The sequence below is a fragment of the Ahaetulla prasina genome, chromosome 2 (assembly GCF_028640845.1).
Source record: "Ahaetulla prasina isolate Xishuangbanna chromosome 2, ASM2864084v1, whole genome shotgun sequence".
In the NCBI taxonomy this organism is placed as follows: Eukaryota; Metazoa; Chordata; class Lepidosauria; order Squamata; family Colubridae; genus Ahaetulla; species Ahaetulla prasina.
Window position 1 is genome coordinate 55756915 of NC_080540.1, and position 21310 is coordinate 55778224.

The 21310-nt window shown below is 39.5% G+C and overlaps 1 protein-coding gene across 1 annotated transcript; it reads right to left on the reverse strand.

Moving 5' to 3' along the window:
• Positions 1-683: 683 nt before the first annotated feature.
• Positions 684-20562, reverse strand: CCDC174 (coiled-coil domain containing 174). Its single transcript, XM_058172670.1, has 12 exons — positions 20411-20562; positions 19902-20006; positions 19394-19494; positions 18658-18716; positions 16357-16537; positions 15734-15829; positions 8126-8128; positions 6068-6204; positions 4725-4819; positions 3282-3405; positions 2144-2296; positions 684-1139 (listed from the first exon to the last, which is right to left on the reverse strand). Exons 1-12 carry the CDS (start codon positions 20450-20452, stop codon positions 823-825), a joined length of 1413 nt encoding a protein of 470 aa, XP_058028653.1. The 5' UTR covers positions 20453-20562; the 3' UTR covers positions 684-822.
• Between the last annotated feature and the right edge of the window lie 748 nt (positions 20563-21310).

The window sequence follows — 21310 nt, forward strand, 5'->3', positions numbered from 1 at the left end:
ACCTAGATTTTCACCCTCTTTTTGGGGGGAAAAGATGCATCTTATAAATACGGTAGTAGGATCTAAACTTATTTTTTTAAAAGAAGAAATCTAAGGAACGATAATCCGTATCAGAAATGGCTTCCATCTGAAATTTTGCAGCTCCTGCAGTCATTTACTACTGACAGGTTAAATGAAGAGACTGATGGTGGTATGGGAGCCCATGGAGTGTCATGATTATGTTGCTAAACCAAGACTGGGGAGAATCATGTTCACTCTTAGTATCAAGAGCTTACCGGTCATGCTCAGCCCAATCTATCTGACAAAGATGTCATTGGGAAAAGCTGAAGGATAAAATGTTAGATTTATTGTCTTGAATCCAGAATATGACTTTAGAAAATTAATAAACCCCTTTCAAAACAATGACACTTTTCAACTACCTTCCAGTGTTCCTTCTGTGAGCTTTAAGTGTTAAAAAAAAATTGCGGTTCCTAAGCTGCAAAAGTTGCTCACCTCTGCTTGACTGCAAATAATTGGGCAAATGGTGAAGGATGTGTAGCGTAAATCTTCTTGAGTAACTCTTGCTCTAGCATAGCCTTTTTCATTAATTAAATAAGGACTATCATTATAAATATTTATTTATAAAACCTGATCATATCCAAGCTTTTGTGTGCCTTAAGAAATGAAATTCCAGACAAAGACGGTATCTTTGAAGTTAATTCTTTAATATTAGAAGTGATAGGAGAGACGGGAACTGCAGGAAAGTTCACCTGCTCACAGAAACTATCCTTAATTTGTTTTAATAATTAGGGAACAAATTGTTTTCCTAATGGCATCTGACGTTCATGTGACTTGCTTGTAATAGGAGAGCATATCATCCAAACTTTGGTAAACTGGTTCTTGGTTTGATGTCCTCATCTCAGGTGCCTGAGTAGGTATGAAATCATTGTTCCACGAGTTATGGTGAGTCTCAGCTGATGTAGACGGAAAGTTGCCTGTAAGACTATCTTCTGTACTTACATAGGAGGATTCAGATTTGTTCCAATTTTGATTGTAACATTTCTTTTGATTTATAAAGTAAGCAGAAGGTGGTGCAAACTCTGGATCTCTTTCGTTCCTGAGTTCATTCTGCTTCTTTGACCAAAGTCCAAAAGTGAATTCTATTAGTGGGAAGAAGAAGAAATATCAAGTTTAGCTTGCTTTTTCATATTTAATTGAACTCAAGCTTTATGAAGCTTTATAAAAGTAAGGATTACTTCTTAAAAAAACCTTCTTTACTTTTGTTTAAGAAATCCCATTTTGCTTACCTTAATGGAAGGTTTAAAAAAAGGCTGAAGTCACCTAAGTTATTCACATTGGGTGCCATCTACAAAACAGGTGATCCTCCACTTACGATCACAATTGGGCCCAAAATTTATGTTGCTAAGTGAGTAAGTGAATGTGTTAAGTGGTTTTTGCCCCCATTTTATGATCTTTCTTGCCAGAGTTGTTAAATGAATCTGGCTTCCACATTGACTTTGCTCGTCAGAAGGTCGCAAAAGATGGTCACAAGACCTGGGACGCACAACCGTGAACCAATTGTCCAGCATCCAAATGTAAATCACGTGACCATGGGGATGCTGCAATGGTTGTACCTATGAAAAATGGTCCTGTCACTTTTTCAGTGCCGCTGTAACTTCGAATGTATCGTTTAGTAATCTGGGGAAGGCTGTGAAAGAGAGGCAGCTTACATGCAGCTATAACCTTTCCATTATGTCTGGATGAACAGACTTGTTTTCATGTATTATGTTGGGATTCAGGAGTCTCTCACCTGAAATGCTTGTGACCCAGCCAGAGTTTAAGCTGCTTAGTCATGGGCTGTAACAGGGTTACAGAACTTGTTAATGGATTACAGAAAGTCCTTCCTTGGCAAAATTTAAAACTTAAAAACTGTCTCAACACCACCATCACCTCCTCTCCAAATCAAGGGGAAAAAAACACACTGCTAAAATCATTAAGCTTGCTGTCGGAGATTGACAAAGCACTATCAGGGTTTTTTTTTGGGGGGGGGGGAATTTAAAAGGGAGTACTGGGGGTTCCATGGGCCAAACCAACATGGCTTAAACCAAAGGATTCTCGACATGCTGAGAGTCCAAAACGTTGTGTATACACTGCAGCTTCCTACCTTTGCCTTTATCCCATTCACGAACATAAGGCACACCCGGCTTTGTATCTTTCCTCTCCTGAATGATAACTTCTACTTTTCTAGTTTCTGTAGGAACTCTGGGCAGTTCAGCGGGCTTGCTTGAAGGTAGGACTGGCTCTGGCGCTTCCTCTTCTGTTATGAAGAACAACATATAGATTTTAGGCAATGCATACAATGGATAGATGATAGTGCAATACTATCATCATAGTACTGTCAGCATAGTACTATCAGCATGATATTGTACAGTAAGTGTATTTATGAAATGATTTCCTCACAGTAAACATGTCACTGAGCTATTTACCTGTTGTCTCCTTGAAAGAAAGTTATTATGAAGTAAGCTGCAAGCAATTAAAACCACAACTCCCTCTGGATAGCAGAAGCAGAACAAAAATTACCACTTGGCAACATACTCTAGAAGGCCTATATCGTAATACAGTTGCAGTAACAAGCAATAAGGAATATACTTCATACTGCTCCTTTCATCAATTTCACCATCTTTTCAAAAGTTTATCAGTGATAAAAAAAAATATTAGCGGGAAACAGAAAGCATTCAAATTGATGTAATTAAAGCATCATTTTCTGAATATCTGAAAAAAATTAGTTTGGCGTTTATGAACAGAGACCGCTGTGGGTTATTGCTATGTCTGAACTAGAAAAATCAAGTCTGGTCCTAATCCATCATCCTGTTTCTTCAATGCACGTGCACAAGTTATTACAATATGTCTTTCTCTAAAACTGCAACTTTTTTCTGATTGAGACTGTGAAACCATTTGGAATAAGCTGCAATACAGTATAGCCAAATTTGTGGTTGTCAGTGAATAAGAGAAACGTCATCATCTAATCAAATATATAAATCTTTCAAAACTGCTTTTAAATTTAAATAGAATAGAATAGAATAGAATAGAATAGAATAGATTTTTTTATTGGCCAAGTGTGATTGGACACACAAGGAATTTGTCTTGGTGCGTATGCTCTCAGTGTACGTTCATCAAGAATCATAATGTACAACACTTAATGATAGTCATAGGGTACAAATAAGCAATCAGGAACCAATATCAATATAAATCGTAAGGATACAAGCAACAAAGTTCAAGCAAAGAAAACAGTTCAAAATTACCTCCATTTTCTTTCGTATCGCCATCTTTTAAGCGCTTTTTCGCTCGAATTTTAGACAACCTGGATTCCAAAATAGCTTTACGTTTTTCCTTTAAATGTTCTCGCTTTGCTCTCTGACCGATGGTCTGGAGAAATGCAATACAATAGCAATTCATTTTCTCTTCAGATATTCACAGATATTATTTCTTTTATACATTTCCTGCCATACTTTTGAGATTCAAGCTTTAATTTTACTATAACTATGATGTAACTAAACTGCATTTCCTAGGTAAACAAAACAATTGTATTGGATGGCATTTTTCACTTCATCAGCGTAACTGACAAGCATTTCTTAAAAAAGAAATCAATACAGTATTTCAGTAACAAAGCTGTGATATTTTAATACTATAATTTATTCCCATACTTAGGTTTAAGCATCAAACTGTCATCCAGTTTACACTTTTTAAATTGAATTCTTTAGTACTGAACTTATTATGCATATTAGATGTATTATACATGTTCTATGTGAGTTAAGGTGAAGTCTGTAGTGCTTTTAGTTGATTCAACCACAACAACAATTTCTGTTTACAGGTAGTCCTTGACTTACAACAGTGACTCTTCAAAGTTACAATGTCACTTAAAAGTGACTTACGAGCTTTTTTCACACAACCATTGCAGCATCCCTATTTCATGTTATCAAAATTTTGATGCTTGGCAACTGATTCATATTTACAATGGTTCCAGTGTCCCGTGGTCATGTGATCACCTTTTGAAATCTTTTGACAAGCAAAGTCAATGAGGAAATCAGATTCACTTAACCACCGTGTTACTAACTTACCAACTACAGTGACTTAACAATTGTGGCAAGAAAAGTCATAAAATGGGGCAAAACTCATTTAACAAATGTTTCGCTTAACAGCAGAAATGTTGGGCTCAATTGTGGTTGTAACTTGAGGACTACCTGTAATTAGGTTGAAACATTGAGGGATTTTTTTTTCCTTTTTTCTCAATAATCCAGATGATTTTCCATCAACGAAGGGAATAGATGCACGAAAAGCTGGAGTGAGGGAGATTTACATTTCCTTCCAAACTATCCTATTTTTGGGTTCCTTCTATTCCGCCCATTTTATTGAACAGCCATTTTAAAAGCAGGAGAATCATAGTACCTCCCTTCTGCAGTTCAGAGCACAACTCTATAACCCCCTGGTCCATCAGCTAACAAATGCTCTTGGACTGAGGAGAAAAACACCACTTCTTTATGTTATTCAGAGATCCAGTTCACCAAGAACAGAGGAGACAAGCATCCGAGAAAAGCCCAGGTATTTCACAGTGTAAGTTTAGGGATAGAGAAATGATGTTGAATTACAATTACCAACAGCCTAGTCAACATGGCCGTTGCTGAGGGACGCACATTTCAGAATGTCAGGAAACTTTCCACACTTGGTAGACTGTTAAAAAATCGTACCTGCTCTCTCAGCATTTCTAAAGTGTCCATTTGTTTTTTTCTCAAAGTCTGATCACGGGCAAAGGCAAAGTAACCAACACCAAGCTGTCGCGCCTCTGAAAGAAAATTGTACCATATTAGAGTTCATCATACATTGTAATTCCTGAATTTCCTTTACTTTAAGTGATGATATAGTAAAGGGTGTCTGGCCAGAATTCTTCCAATAACACTCGAATATGCCAGAAACTAGCATTTTGCGGTACTCTAGAAAGTTAACATGGATTCTAATATGGACTTAAAATTTTTCTCCAAGATTATATCAGTGCAAAGATAGACATTTCTGAATATATTTTATATTACAATAACCTTCGCCAATCATATGCTGTCCAAATCTGTTCAACTATATACCCTGATATCGTGGGGTAATGGTACTGCAGGCAAACTATGCCCGCAGTCTGGAGTTCGATCCTGAGAGGGCTCACGACTGACATAGCCTTCCATCCTTCCAAGGTTGATAAAATGTGGGCAATATGCTGACATTATAAATCACCCAGAGAACGCTATAAAGCACTATGGGGCAGTATACAAGTCTAAGTACTATTGCTATTCATTTCCAGTCAACGTTGCCCCCCAAATGCTTAGATACAGACTAATTGGAGACCTGAGCATCATGAAACAGGTGAGCTTCCCTTTCTGCCCCAGCTCCTGCCCACCTAGCAGTTCGAAAGCATACAAATGTGAGTAGACTTCAGTGAGAAGGTAACAGAAGCTGTCAGGAAAGATCACAAATGGCGACTGTGTAATTGTGGGACACTCCAAGTAAGTATGAACTGGTTGCCAAGTGCCTGAAATTTGTACTACAAGACGGGAACTTCGAGAACCGGTCACAAGTCCCTTTATTCAGCGCTGTCATAATTTTCTTGAACAAATAGTCTTAACTAGAGGACTATGTGTATTTCTCTTATTTATAGTCCCTGCAGTTTTTTGGGCAAAATTTTCAGAAATGGTTGCTATGGCCTTCTTCCAAGAACCGAGAAAGAGAGGGGCTGGCCTCTAATCACCCAGCTGGCTTTGTGCATAAGATGGGACTAGAACTCACAAATCTCCCAGTTTCTTGCCCGGTGCCTTTAAACCATGACACCAAACTAATTTTCATTTTCCCAGTAAAGAGTGGAATGGGGTAGTTTTGTATATAAAACCCTAAATACAAAGAGTGATTAATATAAGAGCCCAACAAGTCTGCATCGGAACTATCATTCTAAAAAAAACCCCACTCTATTTTAACCAATGAGAAGAGAATTTAACTTGATGTTAAACTGTGTGGTATTTTCAAACCAGATTTGAATCACAGAATATCAGTATACCATTTTCTCGAATGTCTTCATAATGAATTGGCCCCATAGGTTTCTTCAGTGCTTCTTCTTCCTCTCTTTCCCATTCCTGTCGCTGAAGCTCCCTTCTCATGTCTTCTGACAGTAGAGTCTTTTTTTCATTCTCTGGCCTACATGAATAATTAAAAAAAAACCCATTAAGAATTGGTTATATGAGAGAACATCCCAAACTTTGTAACTATTCCAACAACACCCCAATATTCAATTTTATACAACATAACAGATCCCAATGGTGTGGGTTGGTATAATACTGCATAGGTGTGAAACAATTAAAAGGACACTCAACTAATTTTAGTTAGGCAAAATAATTTTTAGAAATCAAAGTGCCATTACTGAAAATATGAAACTATGGAGATATGTTCTTTCCAGTCCTCAACAAGCATAGGCTTGTAAAACTGTATTCTTTAATGTTTGCAGTATTATAATTTTATTACAATTTACATGACTTTGGATAACATTCAGTACATAATCAACTGTTGATAGAATAATATCAGCAGATTATATATTCTGCCTTACTACTGTCCATATTTATATACAGTCAAAAAATCTGTTTTGGAGGATTAGAAGTTGCTTAAGCACGTTTTTGGAATATACAGATGACTACAGAAGGAGGAACAAAGTGAAATCCCACCTCAAGTGTATTTCCAGAGATTTACATGTCTCTCAGTCTGTGATCAGAAGTTAACATGTGATCACGGTCAAAAGAGAGGCTTATTTTTGGATTTAGCAAAGTCCCCTCATTTAAATCAACATTGTAAAGGCACAAATGACATAGTACCAAAAATGTACTTATTCATGAGATGGTGGTTCATTTTATAGCCAGCAAATCCTTTGCAAAAAGAATTAGTTGTCTGCAGACTGAATTTGTATTTAATTTATATATTCAACATTATAAATGATTAGCCCAGGTTTGAAACCCGAGTGCCATGCAACAGAGTGAGCTCCAGTCCTTGCCCCAGCTCCTGCCAACCTAGCAGTTTGAAAGCATGCAAATGCAAGTAGATAAATAGGTATAACTTTGGTGGGAAGGTAACAGAGCTCCGTGATATTACACTGGACACATAACCACGGAAATATCTTCGGATGGTGCTGGCTCAATGGCCTTGAAATGGAAATGGAAATGGAAATGAGCACCACCTCCCTATAGTCATCAATGACTAGCAGAGTAAAATCCAGAGGGACTCCTTTGTCTTTAGCTTTTATTCAACATTATAAGTGTAGTAGAGTGTTATTCCATCTGTACAGTAAGTGGGAGAGGCAGATATGGCGGAGGCAACGGGTCGTACCGTTCTCTGGGAGCACGTGCTCGATGTTTAAAGGCGATCACGTGCTCCGGCCCCTCAGTCCTCACTCGTTCCCCGGATGGCCAAGATCCTCAGAGCTTGGGTCTTCGGCTGATGCTATGCAATGCCCGGTCCGTGGTAAATAAGGCTCCCTTGATTTATGATCTTATACAGAGGGAGTCCACGGACTTTACGGGCATTACAGAGACCTGGTTGGGCACAGAGGGGGGTGTTCCCCTGGTCGAACTGTGCCCTCCGGGTTTCCGTGCATTTCATCAGCCGAGGGCCCAAGGTAGGGGTGGCGGGGTGGCGGTTGTGATTAAAGAAAGTCTAGAGCCGAGGGAGTCCACTGTGCCTCAGATATCTGGTTGTGAATCCCTCCTTGTGAAGTGGGGCCATAGGAATCAGATGGGTCTGTTGATCGCGTACCTGGCTCCTTGCTGCGTGACTACAGCCCTGCCTGAGCTACAATTTCAGTAACAAAGCTGTGATATTTTAATACTATAATTTATTCCCATACTTGGGTTTAAGCATCAAACTGTTATCCAGTTTACACTTTTTAAATTGAATTCTTTAGTACTGAACTTATTATGCATATTAGATGTATTATATATGTTCTATGTGAGTTAAGGTGAAGTCTGTAGTGCTATTAGTTGATTCAACCACAACAACAATTTCTGTTTACAGAAATTCCTTGACTTACAACAGTGACTCTTCAAAGTTACAATGCCACTTAAAAGTGACTTACGAGCTTTTTTCACACAACCATTGCAGCATCCCTATTTCATGTTATCAAAATTCTGATGCTTGGCAACTGATTCATATTTATGATGGTTCCAGTGTCCCGTGGTCATGTGATCACCTTTTGAAATCTTTTGACAAGCAAAGTCAATGAGGAAATCAGATTCACTTAAACACCGTGTTACTAACTTACCAACTGCAGTGACTTAACAATTGTGGCAAGAAAAGTCATAAAATGGGGCAAAACTCACTTAACAAATGTTTCGCTTAGCAGCAGAAATGTTGGGCTCAATTGTGGTTGTAACTTGAGGACTACCTGTAATTAGGTTGAAACATTGAGGGAATTTTTTCCCCCTTTTTTCTCAATAATCCAGATGATTTTCCATCAACGAAGGGAATAGATGCATGAAAAGCTGGAGTGAGGGAGATTTACATTTCCTTCCAAACTATCCTATTTTGCGTCCCTTCTATTCCACCCACTTTATTGAACAACCATTTTAAAAGCAGGAGAACCATAGTACCTCCCTTCTGCAGTTCAGAGCGCAACTCTATAATTCCCTGGTCCATCAGCTACCAAATGCTCTTGGATTGAGGGAAAAAACACCACTTCTTTATGTTATTCAGAGACCCAGTTCACCAAGAATAGAGGAGACAAGCATCTGAGAAAAGCCCAGGTATTTCACAGTGTAAGTTTAGGGATGGAGAAATGATGTTGAATTACAATTACCAACAGCCTAGTCAACATGGCCGTTGCTGAGGGATGCACATTTCAGAATGTCAGGAAATTTTCCACACTTGGTAGACTGTTAAAACATCGTACCTGCTCTCTCAGCATTTCTAAAGTGTCCATTTGTTTTTTTCTCAAAGTCTGATCACGGGCAAAGGCAAAGTAACCAACACCAAGCTGTCGCGCCTCTGAAAGAAAATTGTACCATATTAGAGTTTATTTATTTATTTAATCAAATTTTTATACCGCCCTATCTCCCGAAGGACTCAGGGCGGTTTACAGCCCGATAAAAATACAAATATAATACAAGATAAAACACTAAATTAAAAAACTTATTTAAATAGGCCAAAATTTAAAATTACAATTAAAATGGTAAAAACCCCATTAAAATTAAATTTAAAATTAAAATTCTAGTCCAGTCCTGCACAGATAAATAGATGTCCTGGAGGAAGTTCATTCCAGAGGGTGGGAGCCCCCCACAGAGAAGGCCCTTCCCCTGGGTGTCGCCAGTCGGCACTGCCTGGCGGACGGCACCCTAAGGAGTCCCTCCCTGTGAGAGCGCACAAGTTCATCATACATTGTAATTCCTGAATTTCCTTTACTTTAAGTAATGGTATAGTAAAGGGTTTCCGGCCAGAATTCTTCCAATAACAGTTGAATATGCCAGAAACTAGCATTTTGCGGTACTCTAGAAAGTTAACATGGATTCTAATATGGACTTACGATTTTTCTCTAAGATTGTATCAGTGCAAAGATAGACATTTCTGAATATATTTTATATTACAATAACCTTCGCCAATCATATGCTGTCCAAATTTGTTGCACTATATACCTTGATATCATGGGGTAATGGTATTGCAGGCAAACTATGCCCACAGTCTGGAGTTCGATCCTGAGAGGGCTCACGACTGACATAGCCTTCCATCCTTCCAAGTTTGATAAAATAATATGCTGACATTATAAATCACCCAGAGAATGCTATAAAGCACTATGGGGCAGTATACAAGTCTAAGTACTATTGCTATTCATTTCCAGTCAACATTGCCCCCCAAATGCTTAGACAGACAGACTAATTGGAGACCTGAGCACCATGAAACAGGTGAGCTTCCATTTCTGCCCCAGCTCCTGCCCACCTAGCAGTTCGAAAGCATACAAATGTGAGTAGACTAATAGGTACCACTTCAGTGAGAAGGTAACAGTTTTCTGTGTGCCTTTGGTGTATAGCCATGCTGGCCACATCACAGAAAACACTGGCTCCCTTGACCTAGATGAGCACCGCACCCTAGAGTCAGACATGACTGAATAGGAAAACCTTTACATTTTAGACAGACTTGTATTGATCCATATTTATCATTCCTCAAGCCCTGTCATAACTTTGAAAGCCAGCTCAGTGACTTTGGGCCAGCCACTCTCTCTCAATCCAACACACCTCAGAGAGTGATTGTTGTGAGAAAAATGGGAGGAGGAGGGTATGCTGGGTATGTTCGCCAATTTGTAAAAATTATAAACAAACAAACAAATCATAGTAACTTACAACTTTGAAACTTTAACCTTTTATTTTTGTATTTGTATCTTCTGTTTTTAGTTGCTGCTTAGAGTGAGACTTAGGACTTCAACTCTTTGATTAAGCAGAGTAGAGGGCAATATAGTTATCGATAATACAAATTTGAGTAGTCCCCTAATCTTGCTACAGGTAATCCTTGAGTTACAACTGCCACTGGGTCTGGGATTGCCATTGCTAAATGCTGTGGTGATAAAGCACAATATCATGAGACCACAATGCTTAGTAATGACAATCCAGGCAATCCCAGTTGTCATCATAACTTAAAAGATGTGGGTTGTTAAGTGGGAAGAAAAGAGAGACCCAGATGAAAAGTGCAGGAGTGGGTGGGGGAGGCCTTGTGCAGGCCATGTGTGAGTTGCAAGAGGGGGTGCTGTGATGAAGCACAAGCTCAGGAAAGCTAAGGAAGGAGGGTGCAGGGTGTGTGTGAAGGTGTAGAGGACAGAGGAGGAGGCTCCTGGTGGGTGAGAGCAAAGATAAGCCAGGAAGGACATACCCAAGTGACCTGTCATCTTCCCTATTGATTTTGCTTGTGAGAAGCTGTCAGGAAAGATCACAAATGGCGACTGTGTGATTGTGGGACACTCCAAGGTAAGTATGAACTGGTTGCCAAGTGCCTGAATTTTGTACTACAAGACGGGAACTTCGAGAACCGGTCACAAGTCCCTTTATTCAGCGCTGTCATAATTTTCTTGAACAAATAGTCTTAACTTGAGGACTATGTTTTTCTTATTTATAGTCCCTGCAGTTTTTTGGGCAAAATTTTCAGAAATGGTTGCTATGGCCTTCTTCCAAGAACCGAGAAAGATTAGGGGCTGGCCTCTAATCACCCAGCTGGCTTTGTGCATAAGATGGGACTAGAACTCACAAATCTCCCAGTTTCTTGCCCGGTGCCTTTAAACCATGACACCAAACTAATTTTCATTTTCCCACTAAAGAGTGGAATGGGGTAGTTTTGTATATAAAACCCTAAATACAAAGAGTGATTAATATAAGAGCCCAACAAGTCTGCATCGGAACTATCATTCTAAAAAAAACCCCACTCTATTTTAACCAATGAGAAGAGAATTTAACTTGATGTTAAACTGTATGGTATTTTCAAACCAGATTTGAATCATAGAATATCAGTATACCATTTTCTCGAATGTCTTCATAATGAATTGGCCCCATAGGTTTCTTCAGTGCTTCTTCTTCCTCTCTTTCCCATTCCTGTCGCTGAAGCTCCCTTCTCATGTCTTCTGACAGTAGAGTCTTTTTTTCATTCTCTGGCCTACATGAATAATTAAAAAAAAACCCAACCCATTAAGAATTGGTTATATGAGAGAACATCCCAAACTTTGTAACTACTCCAACAACACCCCAATATTCAATTTTATAGAACATAACAGATCCCAATGGTGTGGGTTGGTATAATACTGCATAGGTGTGAAACAATTAAAAGGACACTCAACTAATTTTAGTTAGGCAAAATAATTTTTAGAAATAAAAGTGCCATTACTGAAAATATGAAACTATGGAGATATGTTCTTTCCAGTCCTCAACAAGCATAGGCTTGTAAAACTGTATTCTTTAATGTGTTTGCAGTATTATAATTTTATTACAATTTACATGACTTTGGATAACATTCAGTACATAATCAACTGTTGATAGAATAATATCAGCAGATTATATATTCTGCCTTACTACTGTCCATATTTATATACAGTCAAAAAATCTGTTTTGGAGAATTAGAAGTTGCTTAAGCACGTTTTTGGAATATACAGATGACTACAGAAGGAGGAACAAAGTGAAATCCCACCTCAAGTGTATTTCCAGAGATTTACATGTCTCTCAGTCTGTGATCAGAAGTTAACATGTGATCACGGTCAAAAGAGAGACTTATTTTTGGATTTAGCAAAGTCCCCTCATTTAAGTCAACATTGTAAAGGCACAAATGACATGAGCCAAAAATGTACTTATTCATGAGATGGTGGTTCATTTTGTAGCCAGCAAATCCTTTGCAAAAAGAATTAGTTGTCTGCAGACTGAATTTGTATTTAATTTATATATTCAACATTATAAATGATTAGCCCAGGTTTGAAACCCGAGTGCCATGCAACAGTGAGCTCCAGTCCTTGCCCCAGCTCCTGCCAACCTAGCAGTTTGAAAGCATGCAAATGCAAATAGATAAATAGGTACCACTTCAGTGGGAAGGTAACAGAGCTCTGATATTACACTGGACACATAACCACGGAAATATCTTCGGATGGTGCTGGCTACTCAGGATGTGACACGAGGCTGGCTCCAGGGAATTATAAATGCTTCATTGTTGGAAGGGGTTTTCCCCGCTGCCTTGAAAGAGGCGGTGGTGAGACCCCTCCTCAAGAAGCCTTCCCTGGACCCAGCTGTTTTGGGTAATTATCGTCCAGTCTCCAACCTTCGCTTTGTGGGGGAGGTTGTAGAGAGTGTGGTTGCATGGCAGCTTCCCCGGTACCTGGATGAAGCTGTCTATCTAGACCCGTTCCAGTCCGGCTTCCGGACCGGTCACAGTACGGAGACAGCTTTGGTCGCGTTGGTGGATGACCTCTGGAGGGCCAGGGATAGGGGTTGTTCCTCTGCCCTGGTCCTATTAGATCTCTCAGCGGCTTTTGATACCATCGACCATGGTATCTTGCTGCACCGGTTGGAGGGGTTGGGAGTGGGAGGCACCGTTTATCGGTGGTTCTCCTCCTATCTCTCCGACGATGCATGACGATGTTGACAGGGGCAGAGGTCGACCGCGGGCACCTTACTTGTGGGGTGCCTCAGGGGTCGATTCTCTCGCCCTCCTGTTCAACATCTGAAGCCGCTGGGTGAGGTCATCAGTGGTTTCGGGGTGAGTTATCATCTGTCGCTGATGATACTCAGCTGTACTTTTCCACCCGGACCACCCCAATGAAGCTGTCGAAGTGCTGTCCCGGTGCCTGGAAGCCGACGGGTCTGGATGGGAGAAACAGACTCAAGCTCAATCCCTCCAAGGCGGAGTGGCTGTGGATGCGGCACCCGGTACAGTCAGCTGCAGCCGCAGCTGGCTGTGGGCAGTTATTGGCCCCATGGAGAGGTGCGCAACTTGGGTGTCCTCTTGGATGGGCGGCTGTCGTTTGACGATCATTTGGCGGCCGTCTCCAGGAGGGCCTTCCACCAAGTACGCTTGGTGCGCCAGTTGCGCCCCTTTCTTGACCGGGATGCCTTATGCACGGTCACTCATGCCCTTGTCACTTCCCGCTTGGACTATTGCAATGCTCTCTACATGGGGCTGCCCTTGAAGTGCACCCGGAGGCTGCAGCTAGTTCAGAATGCAGCTGCGCGGGTAATAGTGGGAGCGACTCGTTGCTCCCATGTAACACCAATCCTGCGCAGCTTGCACTGGCTTCCTGTGGTCTTTCGGGTGCGCTTCAAGATTTTGGTTACCACCTTTAAAGCGCTCCATGGCTTAGGACCCGGGTACTTACGGGACCGCCTGCTGTTACCTTTTGCCTCCCACCGACCCGTACGCTCACACAGAGAGGGCCTTCTCAGGGTGCCGTCCGCCAAGCAATGCCGGCTGGCGGCCCCCAGGGGAAGGGCCTTCTCTGTTGGAGCTCCTACGCTCTGGAATGAACTTCCCCTGGTTTCGTCAAGTGCCTGATCTTGGACCTTTGCGTGAGCTGAAAACGCACCTATTTATTCAAGCGGGACTGGATTGATATTTTATTGGGTTATTTATGTCTTATGATTTTAAATGGTTTTAAAATTTTGGCCACGTTATAATATTTCTTTTTAACTTCTTTTTAATGTTTATACATTGTATTTTTACTAGGCTGTACACCGCCCTGAGTCCTTCGGGAGAAGGGCGGTATAAAAATTGAAATAAATAAATAAATAAAAAATAAATAAACGAATACTTAATAGTGAAGGTTTTGGTTCCTGCCTTTGAGTCAATCTTGACTCCTTGGGACTGCCTGAGTCCTTGCCGTTTTCAAGATTCAAGCGGTTTGCCATTGCCTTCCTCAATACTAGATACTGTTTATCTTAAACAGTTATTATGAATTGCTAGAAATTACCTTGAGGACATCAAGGATAGCTAAATACTGCCTTCATACTCTATTCTGAAATAATTCAAAAATGATTCTAAGTTCATATGAACCTTGTTCAAATTTAAAAAATGGAAAATATATTTTCTTCCAAATCTACACTTCTCTAGTAAGAAGACATTATCTTGAAAGGAAGATTGAATGGAAGGTGCATTCATAAACAAAGCATGGTCAATATATAGTCCTGTTTCAGAATCTTTTATTACTGCTATTTAACTATAAAGATATTTAAACATGAGCATTTTTTCAACACTAGAGTATTAACTACAGAGTATTTTTTTCTAAAATGTTCAGTTTTACCAAGATATGAAGAGACACTTGTTAAATAACCAAGGTAGGTACTCTTTCACGTAACTTTACATGCCTGAGTTTATACATTTGCAATTCCTTTAACTAAGAACAGAAATGCTACAATAGGTTCCAACAGAATGAATTAAAATTCAGTTCTACTGGAAAAATCCCACTGCTTAAATACTATTAAGGTATTGCTAAAGTATATATTGGTTTGGCTTTCACATTGGTCATATTGGTTTGGCTTTTTTCTTGGGTGGTATTGGGCTTAAACGGTTAATGACCATGGTCTAGGGAACAGGTTTCCTGACATTTCAAGAGCAACTGCTGCTCGCATCTTCAGAGGCAAGGCTTTATAGCAGGGGTGTCCAAACTTGGTCCCTTTAAGACTTTTGGACTTCAACTCCCAGAGTCCCTCAGCCAGCAAAGCTGGCTGAGGAACTCTGGGAGTTGAAGTCCAAAAGTCTTAAAGGGACCAAGTTTGGACACCCCTGCTTTATAGCTTATAAAGGCAGGAATCCAGTCAGTCCCTGCAGTTGCTTGTGGCCTGTGTAATCACTAAATACTGAAGGATAACACTACTGCTAAATTATGCCTGCAAATAATACAGTACAGTAGTGCTATATTTATCATTTTCTATTTTTTAGAACTTTTAGCAGCGTGTTTCAAGAAATGTTGGCAATTTTCAGTTACAACATAGATAACTATTTTGCATGGCTTTCCACATTATTTTTGTAGTTCCTACAGACTCGTTTCCTCATTTTGTAAGTTAACACATAGGATTTCAGATCTAGACTAGTTTGAGGAGCTGCTACAAAGACTATAAAACTATTACCTCTGGTAAGAGAAGAAAACCATGTCATTTCAGCATCCATTCTTGTCTTTTGTCCCTATAAAATTGGGTGGGTTTTTTTTTTACATGTGTTTTTCTACAAATAAATTTACCTCTCATCCTGGTTCAGTTTATCCATTTCTAGCAGATGGGGCAAATCTTTCTTCCTACATTGTCTTGAACGGCCTAAATAATCCACATATTCAACCCTAAAATGAAAAACAAAATTAACTTTGATGAGTAGGTTACTTTTAAATCTTTCAAATGCAGAACAATTTAACATGATTATGACTGTCAAAAAGAATAACAAGCAGTCCAGTTCAGCTTGATACATTAACTTCCAGGTCTAGCAGTGCAAATATATTATAATAACGCTACAATATAAACTGAAGTCAGATTAGCGGTATTTCATTTGATTTCAGTGAAGCTATGCAATGCACAATAGTACTGTCGTGTTTCCCCGAAAATAAGAGCCTGTCTTATATGTTTTTGAACCCCGAAATAAATGCTTGGCCTTATTTTTGGGGAGGTCTTATTATTTTGGGGTGCGTAGAGCAAGATTGGGCTCCTCTTGCTGTCTTACCTGATTTCCAGCTCTGTATTTAAATATTTTCGGGGGGGGGGCTTATTTTTTGGGGGGGAGGCTTATTTTAGCGCGCTCAAAAGCCCAATTGGGTTTATTATTAGGGGATGTCTTATTTTGGGGGAAACAGGGTATTATGATACAATCACCAACCATTCTTCATCTGGGTTCTGTATAGGTGGGACTTCTGCTTCAGAGAATCTCTCTTCTTCCCCTTTTTCGTCTCCCATTGCTTTACTGGCAGTTTCACTGGTACACATTTCTTGTACTTCTCTCTGTTTGTCAATTATCTTCTGAGTGAAATCCACAAGATATAAATCTTCAGTTTCTTCATCTATGACAGAAAACCAATTTTAATGACAATCTACTGACCCTCCAGGCAACAGGAGAGCAGCAATGAAGCAACTACAAATTTGTCCATGTTGAATCCCGTGAGAATCATGGAGCCTGGATTTTGGACACATTCTGTAAGTTAGCGGATTTGATCTACCTTGATTCAAAAATTGTTGCCCTATGATGGATGCACTATTTTGCCCAGTTAAAGGTTACACAGAACTTTTACTTATATAACAAGAGTCATTAATGAGACCTATCTAGTTGAGCATACAAGTACCTGAATCATGAATGATTTTAACATACTTTTATCTTAGATAACAGCAATGTCAAGATTTAACACTGAATAAAAGTAGCTTCTAAATTATCCTTTTCCAGTTGTTGCTGTTGCTTTATAGCAGTGGTAGTCAACCTGGTCCCTACTGCCCACTAATGGCCATTTCAACTTTCATGGTGGGCGGTAGGGGTTTTGTCCAAAATGAAGCACTTTCCTTTTTTCTAATTTAATTGACTTTTTAAAAAAAATTCATAGCATTATTTAAAAACATTTTCATTAGGTTTTCATAAAATTCCACGTGACAATTAAAATTTCTGAAAATATACTATTTGTATCGCCTGCGCATAAGTTTAGTTCACGTTATGTAAGTGAAACTAAATGGCGCTATAGTGCGACCGCAAACAAAAGAGCCTCCTCCCAGAATAGCTCGCGCATCTCCCCCCACACCACCCAGCTGTAACAGACAAGCAGAGCTGGTAGCCAGTGCCCCCCCCCACAAACCCAATCCACAATGCGCGAGAGGCATGTGCAGACAATGATACACGGCGCATTACTGTGGAACCGGTGGGCGATTAGAAAATTTTACTACTAACAGAGATACAAAAGTGGGCGGTAGGTATAAAAAGGTTGACTACCCCTGCTTTACAGAAAGGCAGTACAATTTGAATTCTTGATAGAAATCCAATGCAGCACAAAAATATTTTTCACACATTTATTCCTAATCTTTTTTTTTTTTTTGAGGCCCCTTCCAATCTTCTGGAGCACATTTTGAGATTACACTGACTATGAACACACATAAGAGCCATGCATATCTGGAAATTCCCTATCAGGACAGAAAGATGCTAGCTTCTTCAACTTTTGCTACTGGGAGTGAAAAAGATTCATGTTGTTGTTGATTTGCACTATTTCCTGAATAGGACTTCTAAATGTTGATCAAAGGGGGCGTATGGGCTAAAATTAGGTAATCCCCAACCCCCTTGTCCTCATTGTTTTAAAATGAACTGTTCAGTAAAAATTTGTCAAGTTTAGAGTGCCCTCAGCAAATGGAAAAGAGTATCAAATTTGTTCTGGACCTAAAAGACATTCAAGCAATGCTGAAAGAAGAAACATATCGTATTCTATGACAACATGGAGGATTTACAGGGGGAACTCCCCCCCCCCTTTGCTAAGTGCAATTGAATTAGCACTTCTGCACAATTAAATGAAGTAGAGGAGGTATTTCAAACTATAAAGAACATTGGCTGTATCAAACCTGGACCATTGAGAAAAGCATCAAATATATGATGCTCATGGAAAAATGCTTTTCTTCCAAAGTTATCATCTGTTATACCATTATCTACAGTTGCTTGGCTGGAATGGAATCTCCACAAAGAAAAAGCCGCCAGTGCTGACCAAGTTCTTTGCAGGAAGAGGACAAGTGGCATCTACCTTGACAAATGGCATTGTCTACAACAGTACTTTTCAACCTCAGCAGCTTTTAAGATGTGTGGACTTCAGTTCCAAAAATTCCCTAGACACTGGTCTTCAGAAGTAGAAGCATAAGCTTTCTTTTTAGGCACTGCAGTTTTCCAGAACTTAATGTCAAAGTAACTTAGACAAGTTTTCACCATTGCTCTATAGCATTATCAAGGACAAAATCTGTTGTTTCAATGAGAAAGGCCTATTCTTTTCGTAAGGAAGGTTATGATAGCTGCAGACAGATCATACACCTTTATTGCCTTCTTAAACATGCCTATTTTGAAATAAGAATTACTGAGTGCTTATTACTAGTAATAGCATTTTACAGTTAAGTCTTTATCAAAAAATGTTTCACATAAAATCCTAAGAAAACTAAAGGTATTCACCTGGAAAATCTCCCTTGGTCATTTTTTCATACAGACGTGCTTTCTCTTCCAGTTTTTGCCTAAAAACAGTAACACACCATTTTTATTAATTAAACTGTTTAACTGCCCATCTCCCTTTTCATCATTATTTCATAGCAGTGAGTCTTTTTGCCATGCAGAACGTGAGACAATATAACTTGAGACCACTATACACTGTCAAGATTGCCTTCTCTCGAAGTAGTTTTGAAATGCTATCAATGATTAACATGCCTGCAACCACATAGAGACAAACTGTTTTTCTGAATTTTACCAATTCAGAGTCATGTTTTCATTCTTGGGAATGAGACTGAAGCATTATGACTTGTAACAAATTTTTTTTAATGAAAACAGTCCATAAATTACAGCTCAATACCCTCATAATAGCATAGCTATCTAGTCATTCTGAAGTCTTATCTAATATCTAGTTTAAAAAGAGAGTCTTCAAGGTTTTCCGAATGCTAAGAGGAAGAGCGGCATTTTGATTTCTGGGGTGTATTCCAGAATGTCAAAGACTGCCTTTGGGTCCCATTTCTTTCTCCTTTTGGGGGGTCAGGGTCTATCTTGATGCTCTTATCAGGAAGACAGAACCATTCTGGATAGGTTCATAATGTAGCACAATTCTACATCATATGGGATTTATAGATAAATTACACCCTATTTTCTTTATAATCTTATTTACAATATTTAGTAAAGTCTGCTTTTCTTAGAAATGAAACACCTTGATTTATCTAGAGTTTGCTGTTCCTCTATCTTCTGCTCAACGTCTTTTTCAGCTCGATCCGAAACTCCTTTGTTCTGCTTAGTCCAAATGGTTGGCTTCTGTAATAATAAATTTTCAAACAAGTTATCTGGCTGTTTTTGACACTAACTCATAGATGATCTACAGAGCTTTTACAATTTGCATCAATACGTCAAAAAGCAGAATTGAAATAAATGCTGTTAGTGCAAAAAACAAAGCTGAATATATTATTTACGGTAGACGTGCAATAAAACAAAAGACAGGGTAAAGAATAAATAGGTATTGAATGAATATGGATAGAATACAAAATCAGTACGAAAAATATATTGAAGTGGTTTCATCATGTAGAACGAATGACTGAAGCTCAAATAAAAAGCAAACGTATGAAGGAGGAATGAATGCATTTAGAAGAACGGAAAGACTAAGAATATTATGCTTGAATCCTTAAACAGAGATTAATAATCTAAACTCTGTAAACAAACTGTACCTTATTTATTGTTTTGGGCTTAACATGGACTCCGGCATCTTTTAGAAGTTTCTCTCTCTTGAATTCTTCCTGTTTTCGGAACAGTTCAGCTTTCAAATCTACCAGCTAGAATAGGAATGACAAAAAGAGAAAAAACAAATCCAACCTTTAGACAACGGAGTCTAAATTTTTAAGAAGAGACGAGGTAGAGAAGGAGGGCAGAAAACCAAGATTTAATTAATGCAAGATTTGCGGTGTGGACAAGATTACAAACAGTGAGTGTCTTATAACACTACATAGTTCCCTTTTAACTTTAGAGGTGAGGAAAAAGACCTTCAAAGACGTGAGAAAAGCTATTCACCCTAACAGGGATGGGGAAAGATGGCACCCTTTTATGACTTATGGACTTCAGCTCCCAGAATTCCTGAGGAGTTGAAGTCCACAAGTCCTAAAGGGAGCCACCGTTCCCCACCTCTGTCCTAAAACGACAATCGCTTTGAAATCCCGCCAGTTCCCCCATTGCTACTCACCGAACCGACTGTTATATCCAGAGGCTTTTTTTTTCGGTCCATAATTCTCCGGGTGAGGGGAGCCGCTCGCCAGCAGCCCCACCGCAAAGCCGGAAGAGTCTCAGCCGAATAAAGATTGCGATCGCTCGAAAAAAAAGACTCTCCAGCACCACTTCCGGCTTTAAGGCGTAAAGCAAAACTAAGCTCCCAACCTCCGGTGACGTTACTCCATATCACGACAATACCCGGCTTGTAACGACAGGAGGAGCCGTATTACGGCCTGGGGTTGAAACTCCTCCCCCGCTCTGCTTTTCCCGGGAATTGTTTAGCGGGGAATCCCATCATCAATCAAGACAGAGGTGGAAGGGACCTTGGAGGTCATCTAGGGGTGACATGATAGCAGCATTCCAGTATTTGAGGGGCTGCCACAAAGAAGAGGGGGGCGAATTATTTTCCAAAGCACCTGAAGGCAGGACAAGAAACAATGGATAGAAATTAATCAAGGAAGGAAGCAACCTGGAATTAAGGAGAAACTTCCTAACAGTGAGGACAATTAACCAGTGGAACAGCTGGCTCCAGAAATCGTGGGCGCTCCATCACTGGAGGTGTTTAAGAAGAGAGTAGACAATCAGTTATCTATATATTATCTAAGTTATCTAAATAATAGGTTCTCTTGCTTGAGCAGGGGGCTGGACTAGAAGACCTACAAGGTCCCATTCTATTCTATTCTATTCTATTCTATTCTATTCTATTCTATTCTATTCTATTCTATTCTATTCTATTCTATTCTATTCTATCCCTATCCCTATCCCTATCCCTATCCCTTATTTCTTATTCTATTCCTATTCCTATTCCTTCTATTCTATTTTAATTTTCTATTCTGTTTTCTGTTCTATTCTGCTCCAACCCCCTGGTCAGGCA